Raw genomic sequence first — 18456 nt, 5'->3', positions numbered from 1 at the left:
TTAGTTAACATATGGATTTTGTCTAAGTTTTTATATTTTTGTATTTTTTTCTCTTTTTAATAATGTTTTTTTTATGTGATGATAGATAATTGTCGTTATTTGAGATGTCAAGTTGCATAATAATGCTTAACATAAAAATATTTTTATAAAAAAAATAACTTTAAAATAAACAAATAAGCTTGGTTAAAACTGTTAAAATGAGACTAAAATAATTACTTTTTATTTAGAATTTTTTCTCTGCTTGTTTATAATAAATGTTAATTTAGTTATATCAATAACTTTATTATTTTTATATCTGCGAGTGTTAACATGTAATTATTATAATAAAATATTTACAATATATTAACACATGAAAATATAAAATTTAACATGTGACTTCAAATAAGAGAGTACTAACATAATTAGGTTAACGTATTCATTAAATATTTAGTATAAAAAAATTAAAATCATTTTAAAAGTACTAATTTCAATATATACCAATTTCAATGGTAATAAAAACTTATTTAAATTTCTTTGAGTGACATCAAAATTATATTGTTGTTAAAAATTTACATACTACAGTATTGGTGTAATAAATAGTATTACATTATCTAATCTCATAATAGGTAAAATGTACTTTAGTATCTATTAATATATTATATTTAATAAACAATTAAATATGTTTTATATTGATAAGTCAACATAGTATTTTAATATCTTAATCCATAGTAAAAATATGTTTGATAGTATTAAAAATTGATAATGATATATTCTAATACTTTTCTTACTTCAATTATGCATAAAGTTTAAAATTTAGAGAAGAGATAAAAATAATTTAATGTGAAAATAAAATAAATAACATATTTAATCTTTTAATAAAATATCAATTATGAAAATAAAATTCAAATTTGATTTAATAAATGAAATTTAAATTAAAAATATTTAAAATTTCCATTATTATTATTATTATTATGGAATAAATTTAGAATGATTATTGCATGAATGAATTTATTATGGAGCAGATTTGATTCAGAGGTGTGATGGGATATTTTGTGGACAGTCATCGGCGATTGAACATTTTGGTTGAATGAGAAAGATCTGGGGATGACGTGGCCTTCTCTCTATCTCTACCCAACTATCCACTCTCTCTTGCGCTTTTCCCCTTCCCTTTCCACGTCTCTTTCTCCCTATGCAACGCCCCGTGCGCACTGCGCCTCTCCCTTAACCCAACCCCGCGCACGTTAGTCCCCCTTTTTTTAATCGCTTTTCTCCCAAAACACACAAACCTGAGGTTACCATGCTTCGCTTCGCCGACTCCTCTCACCCAATTATTACCCACCATCATTTCCTTCCACTCTTCTTCCCCTTCTGCTAACGTGCGCCGTTGAACGGTGCCCTTTGATCATCCTTGGTTTTGTTCGATTGAGGGAGGACATGATTCGCTGGGTGAGTGAGCTTTTGATTTTTGATTGAGGGTTGGCAAGTGGCGTTGCGGATAATGAGGGGTCTTGTTCAGTTCCTTAGCGTCGTGGTTTTGATGTTTAGGGGTAGTAGGTGACTGAGTGTGTGATTTTATTTTTTTAAAAATCGAATTTTTGAGTTGGATATGGAGTCTGGCGAGGAGATTAATTTGAATATAGAAAGTGGGGGTGGAAATCATGGGAAGAGTGGTGATGGGTTCATTGATAGAAGTAAGGTGCGGATTTTGTTGTGCGATAACGATTCCAACAGTTCTCAAGTGGTTTTCACACTTCTTTTGGGGTGTTCTTATCAGGGTATGTACGGATACTCAACTCAACTCAATCCTTTTTAATACCCTCTATGTTTTTTTTGCTCCCTTTTTTCTACTTGTTTGCTTTTTGCGTGCTATCTTTGCTTGCTGTGGTTATGTTTATGCCATCTTTCAAATTCCGAAGAAAAAAGTGTTGTGTTTGGCCGTGTCTTGTGAACAGTATTAATTTGAATATGTTGCTAGAAAAAAGGGTACTTTGGAATCGGATTTTGTTGGTGAGTTGGCAGCACTTTGAAAGGATGGTTTAGTCAAACTTGAATTTCCCTAAGCCATGTTTGACTATAGTTCCTCTTGAAACTCGGTTGGTGTACTTTGGGCCAGTGTTCGATTTCAATGAGCAGTTGAAATAATCAGTTTTGCTATTTCTCTTTTGATACTCATTTGTTGAAGATTTGTGTCTGTCTGTCAAAGATAAGGGCAATTCTACCCTGAGATTTTATATATATAAACCTCTTGTTTCTCTGTGCTACACAGTGACCTTAGTAAAGTCGCCGAGACAGGTAATTGACGCACTGAATGCAGAGGGGCAACATATAGATATCATACTGGCTGAACTTGACCTTCCAACAAAAAAGGGCATGAAGATGTTGAAGTACATAGCACGGGATAAAGAGTTTCGCAGAATCCCTGTTATAAGTAAGCTCTGGTTCTTTATATTGCTAAGAAATCAGTGAAACTCTTGAATTTAAGCAAATTATATTATGCTCATCAATGTTTTGAATATCTTGTTTTGATAAGTGATGTCCGCACAAGATGAGGTATCCGTTGTTGTTAAGTGCTTGAGACTTGGAGCTGCTGACTATCTAGTAAAGCCCTTACGTACTAATGAACTATTAAATTTGTGGACGCATATGTGGAGACGGAGGCGCATGGTTCGTATCGGTCAACTTCATATTTATGGATGTTCCCCATTTTGTATTTTTTCGTTTCATTAGTTTTCGACCTATTGTCTGTAAATTTTGGGCAATATAAAATTGATGCAGATTTGACTCACCGCTGTTTTGTGCTGTCAACTCTTACCATCATATCATAGTCATTAGTTTTGGAATTAGGTTGTCAAGATTTAAAGCCTCACATGAACCATGGTTTGAATGATACGATATAAATATAATACATAATTTTTTGATATATTAGATGAGTAAAATATATGTAGTAGTTTTTGATTTTTTTTTTTAAGTTTGGAGGTTGATAATGCAAAACTACGTTCTACCAAAAGTTTTCTATGTTTTGGTCAGTCAGTTTGCATCATTCTTTTGATAACACAACCATTTGCGTAATTTTGTATGGAACTATTAGAGGATATGCTCAAGATTTTGTAGTAGCCACATTGCATGCTAATTATCAGGCTACCTAATCTGTGCAGCAGTTTAGGGGCAAAGCCAAACAACTTTGTCCCTGCTACCATCGCACAGATATCAATTATACTTGGTAATTTCGTTTTTGCATTGCATTAAGTTATGTACACTGAAATTGTCAGATAATTTGGATTTTGGAAAGAAGGGACCCTGAGTTTACTGGAGGCTTCATATAGAAACAATTTACATGGATGATGAATTAACAATACAATATGCATGGGATATAGAATGTTAGGGCGGCCCCTTCACTTTACCTAGCTTGATTCTGCCCTTTGCATATTGGAACTTTTCTCTTGATTTTCAAATTCATGCTTAGACCTACCCAATTTGAAATTGAAATCAGGTTTTATATCTTTGCTTGCAGCTTGGACTCGTAGAGAAGAACATCTTGAGTTATGAGTTTGATATTGTAGCATCAGACCCCAGTGATGCCAATACAAACAGTACCACCTTGTTCTCTGATGACACAGATGACAAGTCCAAGAGAAGCAACAATCCAGAGGTGGGATTACCAGTCCAACAAGAGCAAGAGGTGAGATGTTTAAGTATTTAAATAATGCAACAATTCGACCAACATGATCACCAATCAATAAATTTGTTCATCATGGTAAACTTTGAAATTAAATTTATCTATGAAGGGGTAATTTTTAATTCAACTCTGACATTGACATGCTTATAAGTCTTCATATCGCCATTCAATGTTAAGGTAACGTCAAATCTGATGCCACTATAGAGATTGAATTATAAACTCCAGAAAATATAGGTAAACATAAATTGTTGATTGTGGAGCAAAGGTAAATGACTATGTTCATAGGAACTCAAGCAATGGATCAGATTTAAGTTTAAATAAATTAATTCCATAAAACCAATTTTAAGTAGCATGGTCATGGAAATCATAAACAAAACCTAGAAGTTTATTAACTGATACTTTGAAAAATATTATTTTCATATAAATTGAAGATATAAAAAGTCACAACTATCTTTAGAGCCTTATTACATGTGGAGTGTGTTAAGAGTTGATATTAAGTCATTCTTGTGTCTTAATAGTTTAACTTTAATCTTTTGGTTAGTTCATAATATGTTAAGTGGGGTAGAGTCTGATCTGTGCCATGTGTACTTGCAAATAAGTACAAATTACCTCTCCTGACATTTGATGCCTTCCTCCTCTCCGCTCAGTGTGATGTCAGGACTCGAGTGAAAATGGGGGTGAGTACGTGGAAAGGGTACTTTGATGCTCAACATGAAGGCTAGAAAACGAACAGTGTGTTTTACCTCAAGATTATAACTATTTATATAGGACCTGAGAGCTTTTGGGCATTTTTACCTTTATTACCTTTCTGACTATTTTACCCTTCCCTTCCTTTTTTGTTGACTATTTTGCTTCTGAAGGTTGACATTTGTTTATGGAGAACATCTCGGTCAGAAGGATCAGCTACTCTTAGAAAATCCATAACCCCTTATGGATTTCTTGATATACCATTACCCATTTTTCTTATTAAAAGTTGTAGGTGGATTGTTTATTGTTCACGCCTCAAGCCTGCAGGACTGTTGGCATCTTGTATTGAGGGGGGCCATGGTAGATACTAGATAGAGATGTAATGTAAAATCCAGTCTTTATTAAACAATCTAATTTTTTTTTCGGTAGTTATTCATTGATATTTAGTTTTTGTGTCTCCTCCACACAGATCGAAAGGTTCGTGTAGTGCAGAAAAGGGATACTAGTTATCTGCAAGTATAAATGGGTTTAGATGTAGCATTTCTCTATTACCTTTTATCAGTCAGCTGTGAGCTGACATCATTAAATGGGTGTTTAAGCTATGAGTAAACGTTATTATGTAGCTACTAATAACTTCAAATCATAAGTGTTGTAGTATGTGGTCATTTATACATATAATTTATTTTTTCAGTCTTCTATTGCAATTGGTGCTGCTGTTGTGGAACCTCTAGATGCTCATGCATCAGAGCACAGGCCTGATGTGGATGGATTTAATGATCACCGAACAGGTGTGCTTCTTTTCTTCATTTGATATTTTTTAAAAGCCATAAATTATTGATTTTTTGCGATAAAAATAAAGTTATACAGTGTAGCACCAACTACTAAGTATGATTGTAGGAACTTGTTTTGAAATCACTTGTTTTTTGCTTGCCTTTTATAGATCCATACTTTTTAATATCTGAACGGTTTCAATCTGAATTGAAATTTGAGTTCCTGAGGTTAAACCTTTTTGTGGCACATACCCATTTCAGTTTATTGTAATTTTGTAGCACATTTTTCATCTGGTCCGAAGAAGAGTGAACTAAGGATAGGGGAGTCATCAGCCTTTTTCACGTATGTTAAAGCATCTATACTGAAGAGCAACTTTGAAGGGGTTGTTAATGTAGACAACAATGGTGCTGCACATGTGAGGATGGAAGCTATGCATCAAGCATGTGCGCAACAAGGGGTGAATGACCTTCAAACACGTGAAAATGGAGAGACCTGTGAAAGTCAATCGCAAGATGACTTACCCAGCTGCAGTAGTGTACCTGATTCTCTCTCTATTGAAAGGTCTTGTACTCCACCTGCATCAATGGAAGTTTCACCGCAAAAGCACAAGGATAAAAATTTCCATCAGGGTGTGATGCATCCAAGAAATGGGACTCATTGTTCTGAGCATGAAGTATCTGGCATGGCTTCCCAACATACTTATCCATATTATATTTCAGGAGGTTTTAATCATGTTATGATGCCTTCATCTGCCCAAATGTATCACCAAAAGAATATGCAGGACCTACAGAATCATCATAGTGCAGCTATGATTGCTCAATACAGTCATCTTCCCCAAGGTGGTCCTCACGGAACGGGGATGGCATCTTTCCCATACTACCCGATGAGTATATGCTTACAACCTGGTCAGGTTCCTCAACCCCATTCATGGCCATCATTTGGAAGCTCAAGTTCATCAGAAGCAAAATTAAGTAAAGTTGACAGGAGAGAAGCAGCACTAATGAAGTTCAGACAGAAAAGGAAAGAGCGCTGCTTTGATAAGAAAATTAGGTATGTTAACCGGAAACGACTTGCTGAAAGGCGGCCTCGAGTGAGGGGACAATTTGTCAGAAAATTAAACGGCGCCAATATGGATCTCAATGGACAGCCTGCATCAATAGACTATGATGAAGATGATGATGAAGAGGATGAAGATGACCAGGGAGCAAGAGATTCTTCTCCTGAGGATGCTTGAGCATGTAATTGCTACTTTTACTTGACAAAATGAAGGGCCAATCCATTCTTTCTGCACTGATATTGTCCTATCAAAAGGATTCCTTACTTTTTTTGGAAAGTTCTGACCAAAGCATCAAATTATTAGCATGTGCACCTGCTCTCATGTATCTGGGGTGCTGATCCAATATGTACCTCATCTTTTACAGTTGAAACAAGCTCTTGCGTGGTCATTTTCCATTAGCAGCTCACTAAATGATCCTTCTGAGCTATTTCTGAAGGTATTACCTCCTGCTGGTTATGTCCACTGCGGCTGAGAGTATCATGCTTACTTTTTATTGAAACAGTTGCAAGCAGTTTGTTCCTGCTTATTTTATGGTGAAATGTCATGACATTTTAAAAAATTGACCTGAGAAATGAGTTATTTGTTTAACATTTTACTTTCATGCCCCCTAAATTTCTTTGTACATTTTTTTGTTCTCGGGATGATAAATCAATTTTCTGCCATAGTAAAATTTCAGTTGCTTTTGGTCATTTATCTTATTTTTAAAATTTATCTTGATTTTGTATCTTTTGAAGAAGTTATTTGAGTCATTTAACTTTTAACTTCCAAAATTTTGAGTAATTTTGTCAACTTGAAATAACATCCACAGTATTTGATATTTTTGGTGATTATTGTTAAAAGCGTTTTGTGGTGGCTTTTTAATAATTGACAAGTGAAGGATTATATCGATTCAAATATGAAAATAACATTATTTATTTAATAATCTTAAAATATAAATTTAAGAAATTGTGTAATTGTGTGTGTGTCTATATATATATATATAATATTTGACAAATGTTTATTACATGTAATGTAGTTATTTTTAATTTCATAATGTTTAAAAATTCTTTGGACAACCGATAGTTGAAGTATCACAGATAATTACTTTCTATTCTTATGGGTTAGAAAATCTGTGACACGACAAGAGTATAATTAATTATTTTATAATTTGAATTTTAATGTATTTATAAGTAAAATTCTTTATGTTTGTATGATGTGTATTTATATCTTATGGTTGCTATTAAATAAACATTTTATATTGAATCCATTTTTAAAATAAATAAATTTTTCTCTACTTTTAATTTTATTTCTAAAGGTTATGATGCAATATAAATAAAAATATTTCTTTGGCATTATTTATATAAAATAAAACTTTATATATTAATTTAAATAAAGTTGTTAGAATATATTATAAATCCTTGCAGATATCAAATATATAATTGCAAAATAATATATGATTGAATGACCGAATACATGTTTTTCCAATATACTTTATTAATATAGTACACCATACATGATACATATTTCTATATTTGACACTTTTATTTTTTCTTTATTTGAAGTTAATCATATACGAGGCTGTCATATATTTAATGTGAACATCTCTTGAAAGAGAGATTTGAACCATATTTGCAGATTGTTAGAGACCAACTTGTTTCAGTGGATCCTACCTTGTTATGTCCAACCATATGATGCTTTTATAAAGTAAAGCCAATTGGTTTCCAACCCTCAATTTGATTCTGTAATCCCATAAATTCTAAAATACCAAATTTATCCTTGTGAGATCTATTTAAAAGCGAAGACTTCCATGCAAAAGTGAGTTATGAACTCTCCATTAATAAGTTGACATGTGGTATAAGGAAGAGAGAAGACAAACATGAAGCTTCCCATGTGCTCCATGAAGAAGAAAAGTCACTTTGTGAAAAAGGAAGGAAGGAAAATGGATGGTGCCATGTTGGAAGCTTATGTGGAGCCTTGTGTGCCATGTCGATATTCTTTAGCCCTACAATCTTAAATTAAAATGACTCAAATACGAAGTCCAAAATTTCTTTACAAAAATTAAAAACCTAAATCGAAAACCTACTAAAGGAGAATCTTCTAGAAAAGAATCTTATGATCCAAATTTTTTCTCATTTGAGTCTAATTGTTTAGGTGGTTGGGATGGTCTTCCATCACAATTCTTGAATGAAAAAAAAAATGAATTATAGATTAGGAATCAAGAATAGTGAATATAAATTCTAAAAATATTTCCATAATTTATATTGATTGTTTTGAATTTTGAATTCCAAAATTCGTTGATATGACACTTAATACGTTGGTAGGCCATCCATATGCTGGTAGGTAACACTTAATGAGAAGTCCATGCTTGTTGATATGACAAAGAGTTCATTGAAGCCTAGAAATATTTTGCTAACAATGAACATAATGATTAGAATGTCACCACCACAAAGAAAGTTTAATATGCCATTATTGTGTAACGAAGATCAAAATGAGGTCACAAAACGAAAACGCAACAATTGATGATGTTATTTTAGCGAGACATGTATCTTCATTGTGTAGGTTTCATGAGGACGAATGTGGTGCAAGATATATTTTGGACACACCCTAATTCAGTGAAACTACTAAATTCGTTTAACATTGTGCTGATGACGGATAATACTTACAAAACTAGCAGGTACAATATGTCCTTAGTTGAGGTTGTTTGTGTTACCTTAACGAGGTTAACCTTCTCTGCTGCATTTGTGTTACTCGCATTTGAATGTGAAAATAACTTTTTGTGGATTTTGAGAGAATTGAAAAGTTGTTTCCGAGAATTGATGCATACCCCAGAGTCTTTCTAGAAACATATTTTGGAAAGCTTATTCTGGGACCTACTCCTTCCATGTTGGAAGAGTAATGCTCCTTTCGATAAGAACATTTAGTTTTCACCGTGACACATGGATAAAAGTTTTTCCAAACTATAAGTCTTATGGTGCTTACATGAAACACCTCATCGTCATAGAGAGAATGACCCCTCAATTATTAGCACCCTAAAAACACACATGGAAAGTCTCCTTAAAAAACATGAGGAGAACCTCCAAAATATGATATTTTGGCATGCATTCAAGCCAAGTTATATAAGGACTTTGAACTCATGTGAAACCAACATTGAGTCGAATTACAAGCTTTCCATGAGAAACTCACAATGTTCACCTAGGATCAAAACACACAAATCAAGTAGAATTTGTGGGACAAAACCCAACGTATTTAGCACACAACTAAGTCTCGTCCCACCCTAGTGAAAAAATAACATGTCGAGGACAGGGGATGACCAATCACGATGCCCAATTTCAGAGGCAAAAAGCAAAGGTAGGACATAACAACTTCATGTTGATTACCAAATCCAAGTCACAAATAGAACCAACGTCGAGCACCAAACACCAAATTGGGCTCATGGATCGTTATGAAAAAGGGAGTTGCAAGCATATTACCAAAAACAACCTTTTAGGGTTTGTTCCAATACCCCTGCTAAATGAAGCAATGGAAGAAAGCCTTGATGAATTCTATCTTTTCATCCCAAAAATCATAAACGCCCCACTTCCTCAAAAGTGGAAGGGGCTTACCATCAAGAAGTACAATGGATAATCAAATCCAGAGGCGCATGTAAAACATACATGACTGAGGCCAACTTATTCTAAAAGATATGGAGTACATTGTAAGATTTTCCCAGCCACTCTTAAGGGATCAAAATTTTGGAATGGTATCACTCCTTGTCCAAAAATTTGATAAACTTTTTCTATACTTTTAGTGCAAGATTTTTATCTTGATTTTCAAATAGCAAACCCAATATCACAAACTTGACCTCCCTCCAAAATGTCATACAAAGGGAGGTAACCACTTAGGATTGCATGGCTCGCTTTGTAAAAGCGTCCTTCATCATTTTTGACCTCCACCCAAGGTATTGGTGCATACACTTCTAGTGGGACTCCATCCTTGAAAATTCATGAAACACATTTTATGTTGAGCCACCAATCAACATAGATAAACTTCATACCTGAAAAATACGATACACCAACAAATACAAAAACTAGAAAAAAAAGAGAACAATGAAAGTCACTGCACAACCTTCCTCCTCCACTGCCTTGAGTGTTTCAAATGTCTTTAAAAGTAAGCAAATATGAAAGCTAGTTGATACATGGGGAGAAGAAAACGAGCCGGTGCAACTTGGGGATGGTTCTGCCCCAATATCAATTATCACTTTGCTTACCAGAAGGCTATTCTCATTAGAGGAATCAAAAAAAGAAAAATAAGAGGTCATGACGTACCTAAGAACGAAGGATGAGTGGTATGTAAAGAATGACGAAGAAAATACTTGCACACAAGAGTTAAAAAGCTCATAAAAGCGTAAAAGAATGTGAAAGGTTGAAAATGTGTCCTATATATAGAAAATGAAAGGCTTTAAATGACCATTTTAAGCGCAAAACAATGACTTTCAAATCTCGCATATTAGGACAACATGTCATAGAAAATGAAACGTTAGTTGTTTAAGTAACGCAACACCTCAAAATAAGGGGATAACTCATCATTAAGGATTAAAATCTCTCATTGATTCACAATAGAAATCACACTGTTATATGACATCTATCATAAATTATGATTGAAAAATTCTGAATAAACTTGGTACCGTAAGAAGGTCACGAAGCATTGACCTCTAAAAAAATGGTTGTGAAAATGCAACCTCAGAACTAATTACTCAAAGATAATACTTTATAAACACTATAAAACTTGTTCATCCACCAAATTGGTTAACATGCACCTAGTTTATGGATTTGAACTTGGAGAATTTAAGTACCAGTGATTTCGAGATACTCGAAGATATAACATAACTCAATGTATATAATAATATATTTATCTGGTATCCTACCACCAAAGATGTATATATATGATAACAATAGTCGGTTATAACCGAATGATTATATCTTATATTCCAAACTATAACTATTCAGTAACTAACTATATCTTTTTTTTTTATTGTAATTATCTTTCAATTATTTTAGCATTTATTCAAGGGGCTAAAAAACCTATAAATACACATTGATCCCACAGATAGTACCCACCTAATTTTCTTACTTAATATTTTTTTTCAAGATTTTACTGACTTAAGCACTGAAAAATCTTCAAATATTAAACTCTTTTATATATAATAATAAAATAAAATTTACATAATAGTTTATTAGTTTTGTTTTACTATTTTTTTAAATTTATGTCATTTTGATTTTTTAGTTTACTGGTACCTTAAAATTGTTACAAAATATATTTTGTAATCATTCTAAAATATAAAATACTAATGACCCCACTTTTTATGTTGACAAAAAAAATTGAAAGTGAATTGGTAGCATGCAACGAAAGTGTTTGGTAGGATGGAATTGAGATATAATGAATAAAAAAGGATTTGGCTCTAAAGGGCATGTGCCTTGTATAGGAGTCAAATCCAATAAAAAAAGCATGCATGTTTGCAACTTTAAAAAGTCATGTAAAATCTGTGTAACGTTAGCGACAATAATTTGCTGTACCATTTCTGTTCTTTTTTTCTTTGGCATAGTGACGATATTTCTATCTTCTTTGCATACGCCAATCTAAAGTATCATAGAATGAAATGAACAATGATGCATCACAGGAATGTGTAATGGTACTATTATCATTTTCTCAAATCAAATAGTTTTTCATATAATAAGAAATTTTAATGAGAACCATTGCTCAAACAGCTCTTGAAAAACACAGTGACATTGTTAGGCAACACATACTTAGTCATAGGAGAAGCCAAGATAGCAAGCTAACGAGTCAGCTTGAAATATAAAATGATTATAATTGCAAGGACCATAGCTGTCAATAAGGAGCCTACAATCCATTTGTTCCTGCTCATCCTTCTTGACATGGCTGACAAAATCTTCTTGCTCTTGGTAATGTTATCATCCACCCCATGGAGCTGAAACGAGAAACGATTAATATTCTACTCGACTTATCAGGAGTAAGGTTTGGGAAAACATGATCTGACTGGCCTGAGGTCAGATGGATTCTATATAGGGAAACCATTTTAAACAGTGAAGTGCTTATAAGTGCATCTGCTAGTTGAGCTTGAGCATCCAATGCTAAATCACCTAGATAAAAGGGGGCCATTCATTACTAAGTGGAGTTAAAAACTCCCTAGTGGTGGAACTTACTGTCTTATGGGCATGGAGTAGGGATTGACGTTGTTGATGCAAGTCTTGGAGGATAGAGACACCAAGCTCCTCTGTCTCCAGCATTGTTTTTCTGCTATCCTTTATTCTATCAGTGGACTGATTAAGTCTTTCAGTAGACATCAGAAGTCTTCCCTTTTGATCATTTGATACCTGTCCTAGCATCCATAATTAGCTATTAGAATGCAAAATGAATGAAAATAAGCTAATATATTAACATCTATCAATGCACTGCAGTACATAAGAAACGTAGTACTGAGATGGAGGTGAAATTGCAGATGTCAAAGAATCCGAAGTTGAGATTCAAAATATCAAAACATCATGCAATGTTTCTCGCTCTCTCCATCCCTAAAATACACGCAACACTTCAGTAATTTAATGTTATATAAATGTGGGTATTACGGCTTGGAGGCCCACATACTTGGCCAACTTTGGCTTGAAGGCAATTCACCACTTTAACTTCCAAAAAGCCTTTTCTAACAACGAAAATTACCAGCCAAATCCAGTCTCAAATCTTCCAGTTCAGAATTAGTAACATTGACACCTATTAATATCTGAGGAAGGATATATAAGAGAGATACCGCCACTGTATCAGCACTTCCCGATTCCAACAAGTCATCTCTAGCAGCGAAACTGACATTAGCTGCTGTAACTCTTTTAACTTCGGTCTTCAAATTGTTTAAATCAGTTTTATATTCCCTTAACTTGGCAAGAAGAGTTGCCTTAATACTTGGCTGCAAACTCCTAGCCTCAAGGTCCATTTTCCGAATCTGAAAATATTCAAGCAAGAATTATAATAGAGCAAAACATCAGGAGGAGAAAGAGAAGAAAAGTCCCATTATACCAATGTGTCAGCATCATCTAATCCAGCTTTTATATCAGAAAGTTTCTGCTTCTTTTGTTCTGCAGCACATACGGTAACCCGCAAACATTAGACAGTGAAAGTTACAGACCTTATCCATTGTTTGTGCGTGCGTGTAAGTTGTGGGATGAGAGTTGATAAAAAACTACATCCTTAACAAACAAGCTAAAGCCTCTTCAGCAGAAATTATATGAACAACATAAATAAATTATCAGGAGCAAGGTCTCTTCATCATGCATTCCGCCATAGCAAGCCTTTGATGCATGTTTAAGTTTCATACAGCATGCTTATAGTTGTATCTGCAGAAACTAGCAAAACGGGAATTTTAAACGACAAAACATAAGAGTTTTTCAGATGTTTTAAGTGTTGTTCTCTAATCAAAATAGGAGCCCACCTTGTTAATCAGTGCCAACTTTAAATGTCCCCTTTTATTGTGCAAGTTACCAGTGTGAAACTCCAATTTTAATTAGACAACAGAACTAAAAAGCATCTAAAGAACTTCATTTAAGTGTTTTCCAATTTTAAAATCATATATAAACATTACATCAATTAGTTCCAGCATGCATGAAATCAACTTTCAAAGAGAAGCATTTAATAATCTTATAGTAATGCAATTGTTCTGGTTTAAAGTTTAAATGACCTCAAACCAGAGTATGTCGTTTCGTCCCCATGTTCATAGCGAGAGATGTATTTTATAGGTCATAGTTAGTTATCTTCTGAATCTTAACTAATATTATTTAATCTTTAAAGTTTTTATCTATCTTAACTGATTTCAAATATGACAAGTAGATATCCCTTTTGTTCTTGGCTAAGATTTTGAGTGGTTTTATTGAATCTTTATGTTAATGATTGATAGGCCCTATATTCGACTTTAGACAAGTTAAATCCCCTATTAATATGAGATTAGACTAACTACCAATACACAACTCCTCAGCCTCAAGCCAAGTATACGAGACAAAGAGGTTTATCTAACAAAAAATCAAGAAATAAATTACGATGTAAGTTGTGTCTAATCGGTTTAAGGCCCTATTCTCCCTTATCGTTTTCCCCAAATTTAAATTACATGTCTCCTTAGTCTTTAATCAGAATTTTTCTTACATGACAAAGACCAATCAAGAAAGAACATTCATCACAGAGCTAATTGGGCTAAACAATTTGATCAAATTTGGAAGCGAGTTTGATCAACAAAATTCAATCAGCCGAGCTGGGGGTGCGACTGATCATAGTAGTCTTATTACACCAATCCAGTTGGGAGACAAGACTGATCATAATCAGTGGATTTGTTACACTAGTCGAGCTGGGAGTCGAGCTGAACATAATCAACAGTTTTATTATACCATCCGAGCTGGGAGTCAAGTTGAACATAATCAGTGGTTTTATTACACCAGCCGAGCTGGGAGTTGAGTTGAACATAATAAGCGGTTTTATTACACCTGTCGAGCTGGGAGTTGAGTTGAACATAAGTGGCAGTTTTATTACACCAGCCGAGTTGGGAGTTGAGCTAAACCTAGTCAGCGGTTTTATTACACTAGCCGGGCTGGGAGTCGAGTTGAACATAGTCAACGATTTTATTACACTAATCGAGTTGGGAGTCAAGTTGAACATAGTCAGCGGTTTTATTACACTAGTCGAGCAAGGAGTCAAGCTGAACACAATCAACAATTTTATTACACTAGTTGAGCTGGGATTTAAGCTGAACATTATCAACAGTTTTATTACACCAGCTGAGCTGGGATTCAAGATTGATCATAGTCACCCAATATGGGAGTTTCATGCTTTGTAGTAATTGAAGGACGAAGACTTGGGATTGGTGAAGTTGTTCAGAACGGTTCTTCATAGTCCCTTAGATGACCTTCTTTCGCTAGCTTAGCGAGCTGAGCCTTCAAGGCATAACATCTCTCAATATCGTGTCTATGAGCTTGATGAAATTTGCACCATGAGTCACTAAGATGTCCGAGAACACGATCTGTTCTTTCAGCCATAAAATCAACCCTATTCTGAATAAGGGACTCACTGAAGGGGTTGGCCCGCAGTCCTTTGATGAAAGCATCAACAAACATCTCTTAATTGGGTTGATGTATGCGAACCGAGATGTCGTAAAAACGATTAAGATAACTCTTTAAAGGTTCACCTTCCTGCTGCTTAATATCAAAGAGATCGAAAATTCGTGGAGGTTTGACTTTATTGGCTGCGAATCTCTCCACAAATATTTGAGAAAAAGTCTGGAAAGAGTTGATGACTCCATCGTGAATTCCACTAAACCATTAGAGTGTGGTGCTCGTGAATGTCCCGACGAACATTTTGCATTGTATAGCATCCCAGTCACCTGATATCAACATTTGTACTCGAAAAGCTTTTAAGTGGCTCTCTAGATCCTGAAAACGGTGTGATCTAGGGAACCATGCAGTGAGGGGGTACTTGTTCTTCCATGATCGCCCTGGAGAAGGGTTGTGGATTTGCTTGAGCGTGTACCGGGCAAGGATTTGCCCCATTGCCTTCGGTGGATCTCTGTCTGCGTATGGCCTGTTACAGTTCTTCATTGGCCTTTTTGTAACTTCTCATGTGCTCGAATGACTTCCTCTGTTGGCATAACATCTTCACTTCTTCCCGCAATCACTCTTGCTTGACACGAGCCTCTTCTCTTTGTTGCTCTTGCTCAACGCGAGCTTCTTCACACAGTCGTTCACATTCAGCCTGAGCTTCTTCTACTTGACCTTTGGCCTTTGCATTTTCACGCTGCAGTTCCCATATGGTGTTCAAAATTTGATGCAGACTAGCCATTATCTCCAGGTTGAATTTGTTGTCTCTAATTCCTCATGATGTTGGAGTTATTTCTCAAAAAATTTATATATTATTATGTGGAGGTAGGAAGAGTTTTACCAAGCCACACGGTGGGCATTAATGTTTTGGTTCAAAGTTTAAATGGCCTCAAACCAAAGTATGCCAGTTTCGTCCCCATGTTCGTCGTGAGAGATGTATTTTATAGGACATAGTTAGTTGTCTGTTATCTTCTGAATCTTAACTAATATTAATTAATTTTTAAAGATCGTATCTTTCTCAATTGATTTCAAGTATCACAAGTAGATATCCCTTTTGTTCTTGACTAAAATTTTGAGTGGTTGTATTGAATCTGTCTGTTAATGATTAATAGGCTCTGTAAACGACTTTAGATAAGTTAAATCCCCTATTAATTAGAGATTAGACTAACTACCAGTACAACCGTAATCATGAAAAGTAGAACTATATCATCGTATTCGGAAAGTAATTATATAAGGTTTAATTACTCATTTGATCTCTATACTAGTACTACCATTGCAATTTGGTCCATACACATAGAAACTACTAGTTTTAGTCCCTGAGCATACAATTTTTTAAACTCATTTTACTTCATACAAACGTTTTAATCTGTTTTAATCCTTATAATTTTATATGTTAGGAACTAAAATGGATTAAAAAGTGTATGTTTAGAACTAAAACAAGTAGCCTTTAGGTATAGGTGCTAGAATGTAAAAATTGCAAATATTGTATAATATCATGTCAACCCAACCTTTTTACGACGTTCTTCCCGTTCCTAAAGTTTTTCACAAGGGCCTCAAAATCATTACCCTCTGAAATAATATAAGTGTGGAATTGAAGAGTGTGAGTCAAGAAAAAGATTGATTGCATTACCTCCATCAAGAGCAGAAGCCGCAGTGCATTGCCGCGAAAGATTCGCTGATAGCTCACAGTATTGACGCTCATACCCATCAAATACCTCACTCATTGTTCCCAATTTCTCTACCGTACCTTCCCAATTCGAATCAATCAGATCCAATACCAGAATTAGAAACAACAACAGTAACAATCACAATTACTTAAACGTTAATTTCAAACACACACATCTATAAAGACACTTTTGTATATTTTCTCCCATAATTCCCATAAATATATTTATGATTTTTAAAGTTTGCAAATAAATGGAATCTCAGAAAATAACAAGCAAATTGATGAATAAAAAGGAGGATGGACGTGAAGTGTCGAGGGAGGTTGACAAAAAAGCGTACCGTAGAATGATCGGAGGCTTTCCGGAGAGTTGCCGGATATCGACCGTAAATTTGCCGGAGATTGATCGGAGGAGAGGAGGCGGAGAAAGCACCGGAGCTTGTCCAAATAATACAACGAACCAACTGAAGTAGAAGGAACAACGAGAGAGTTCGTTAGGCATCACCGAACTTGTGAGTATTTACGCATTTGCCATGGAATTACTGGATTGACATTTCTGACCTGTTTTTGAAATTTAAAAGACTACTTTTTTTAATCTCTTATGTTCCTAATCATTTATGCTTTCATCCTTTACATTTAAACATTATGTTATGGTGCTTTAATTTAAGTTTTTTTTTAAATGAGCTAAGTTAATTTTAATAAAATGATGGTTAAAAATTATCTCTTAATTATATTATAATAATATATTTAATTTAAATATTTGATCATTTTTAGGTGTTGCGATTATCATATCTTTTATCCAAAAGTATATTGTCCTTAATAAAAAATAATATAAGAACTTATATAACTTAATTACAAAAGTTAAAAATGTAAAATATTTCACTAATCATTCAATTATTATTCAACACTTCCACTAATCATTCAATTATTATTTAAAACTTTGATAAAGTAAAACATAAAGAAAAGTTAAAAAAAAAAAGATGCTCCAAAATGGTTTTTACCAAACAATTTAGTTAATAAAGTTTTATGGCATGTTTGGATAGAAAATTTTAAAAAAATTTAAAATTTTATGAAAAAATATGTTATTTGGATAACATTTTAAAAGAACAGAATTTCATTACAATAAATAATTGGATTGTTTAAATTCTACCAAAAAATAAGTAAGAATTTTTAAAAAAATCATATTCTAAAGTTCATGTCTTATTTATTTTTTAATATTTTCTTAGCTTTGTTTTGGTTGGAGTGTGATTAATTTCCTAAGACAAAGATATTTTTTTAGATGACTACTTTTGAGTCGATGTGGAATGTTGAAGAGACTATTTTTTTACAATTGTAAATTAAATATATGTTGTGATTATTTTTTTTTATAATGTTTATAGTATTTTTTCTATCACCAGAAATGTTTGGAGAAATACTTAGGCTTTGTTTGTTTTTTTTTTGTTGTTTAATGCATACGAAGAAAGAAATACACAAATTATGTTAGTTTCTTTTTACTGATTTCGTGTATTTGTGAGCGAAGAAATGT

General features: G+C 33.9%; 2 protein-coding genes across 4 annotated transcripts; one reads left to right on the top strand and one right to left on the bottom strand.

Moving 5' to 3' along the window:
• Positions 1-989: 989 nt before the first annotated feature.
• On the top strand, positions 990-6765 carry LOC137820243 (two-component response regulator-like APRR1). The gene is made up of 6 exons (XM_068624208.1): positions 990-1754; positions 2246-2407; positions 2510-2643; positions 3491-3658; positions 5034-5130; positions 5392-6765. The coding sequence occupies exons 1-6, from the start codon at positions 1586-1588 to the stop codon at positions 6345-6347; spliced, it is 1686 nt and encodes a 561-aa protein (XP_068480309.1). The 5' UTR covers positions 990-1585; the 3' UTR covers positions 6348-6765.
• Positions 6766-11799: 5034 nt separating this feature from the next.
• On the bottom strand, positions 11800-17494 carry LOC137821509 (vesicle transport v-SNARE 11-like). 3 transcript variants are annotated; one of them, XM_068626132.1, is made up of 6 exons: positions 17273-17494; positions 16899-17006; positions 13212-13270; positions 12949-13137; positions 12350-12520; positions 11800-12114 (listed from the first exon to the last, which is right to left on the bottom strand). In XM_068626132.1, exons 2-6 carry the CDS (start codon positions 16990-16992, stop codon positions 11962-11964), a joined length of 666 nt encoding a protein of 221 aa, XP_068482233.1. In that variant the 5' UTR covers positions 16993-17006; positions 17273-17494; the 3' UTR covers positions 11800-11961. The 3 variants fall into 3 exon arrangements, with proteins under 3 accessions (XP_068482233.1, XP_068482234.1, XP_068482232.1); XM_068626133.1 differs by having other exon boundaries at positions 13212-13528; positions 16899-17015; positions 17273-17480; XM_068626131.1 differs by having other exon boundaries at positions 16899-17015; positions 17273-17480.
• Between the last annotated feature and the right edge of the window lie 962 nt (positions 17495-18456).

The sequence above is a fragment of the Phaseolus vulgaris genome, chromosome 9 (assembly GCF_000499845.2).
Source record: "Phaseolus vulgaris cultivar G19833 chromosome 9, P. vulgaris v2.0, whole genome shotgun sequence".
NCBI classification, from domain to species: domain Eukaryota; kingdom Viridiplantae; phylum Streptophyta; class Magnoliopsida; order Fabales; family Fabaceae; genus Phaseolus; species Phaseolus vulgaris.
Note: the sequence above shows the minus strand (reverse complement) of the source record. Positions and strands in the feature narration are given on the sequence as shown.

Excerpts from the sequence above, each read along its gene's own strand:
- LOC137820243 (XM_068624208.1), top strand. The coding sequence starts at position 1,586 with ATGGAGTCTGGCGAGGAGATTAATTTGAATATAGAAAGTGGGGGTGGA. Across the intron at positions 1,755-2,245 it reads TTTGGGGTGTTCTTATCAGG|TGACCTTAGTAAAGTCGCCG; the intron begins GTATGTACGGAT and ends TGTGCTACACAG. Across the intron at positions 2,644-3,490 it reads TGTGGAGACGGAGGCGCATG|CTTGGACTCGTAGAGAAGAA; the intron begins GTTCGTATCGGT and ends CTTTGCTTGCAG.
- LOC137821509 (XM_068626132.1), bottom strand. The coding sequence starts at position 16,992 with ATGAGTGAGGTATTTGATGGGTATGAGCGTCAATACTGTGAGCTATCA. Across the intron at positions 13,271-16,898 it reads GGCTTCTGCTCTTGATGGAG|AACAAAAGAAGCAGAAACTT; the intron begins GTAATGCAATCA and ends TATGTGCTGCAG. Across the intron at positions 13,138-13,211 it reads TAGATGATGCTGACACATTG|ATTCGGAAAATGGACCTTGA; the intron begins GTATAATGGGAC and ends GAATATTTTCAG.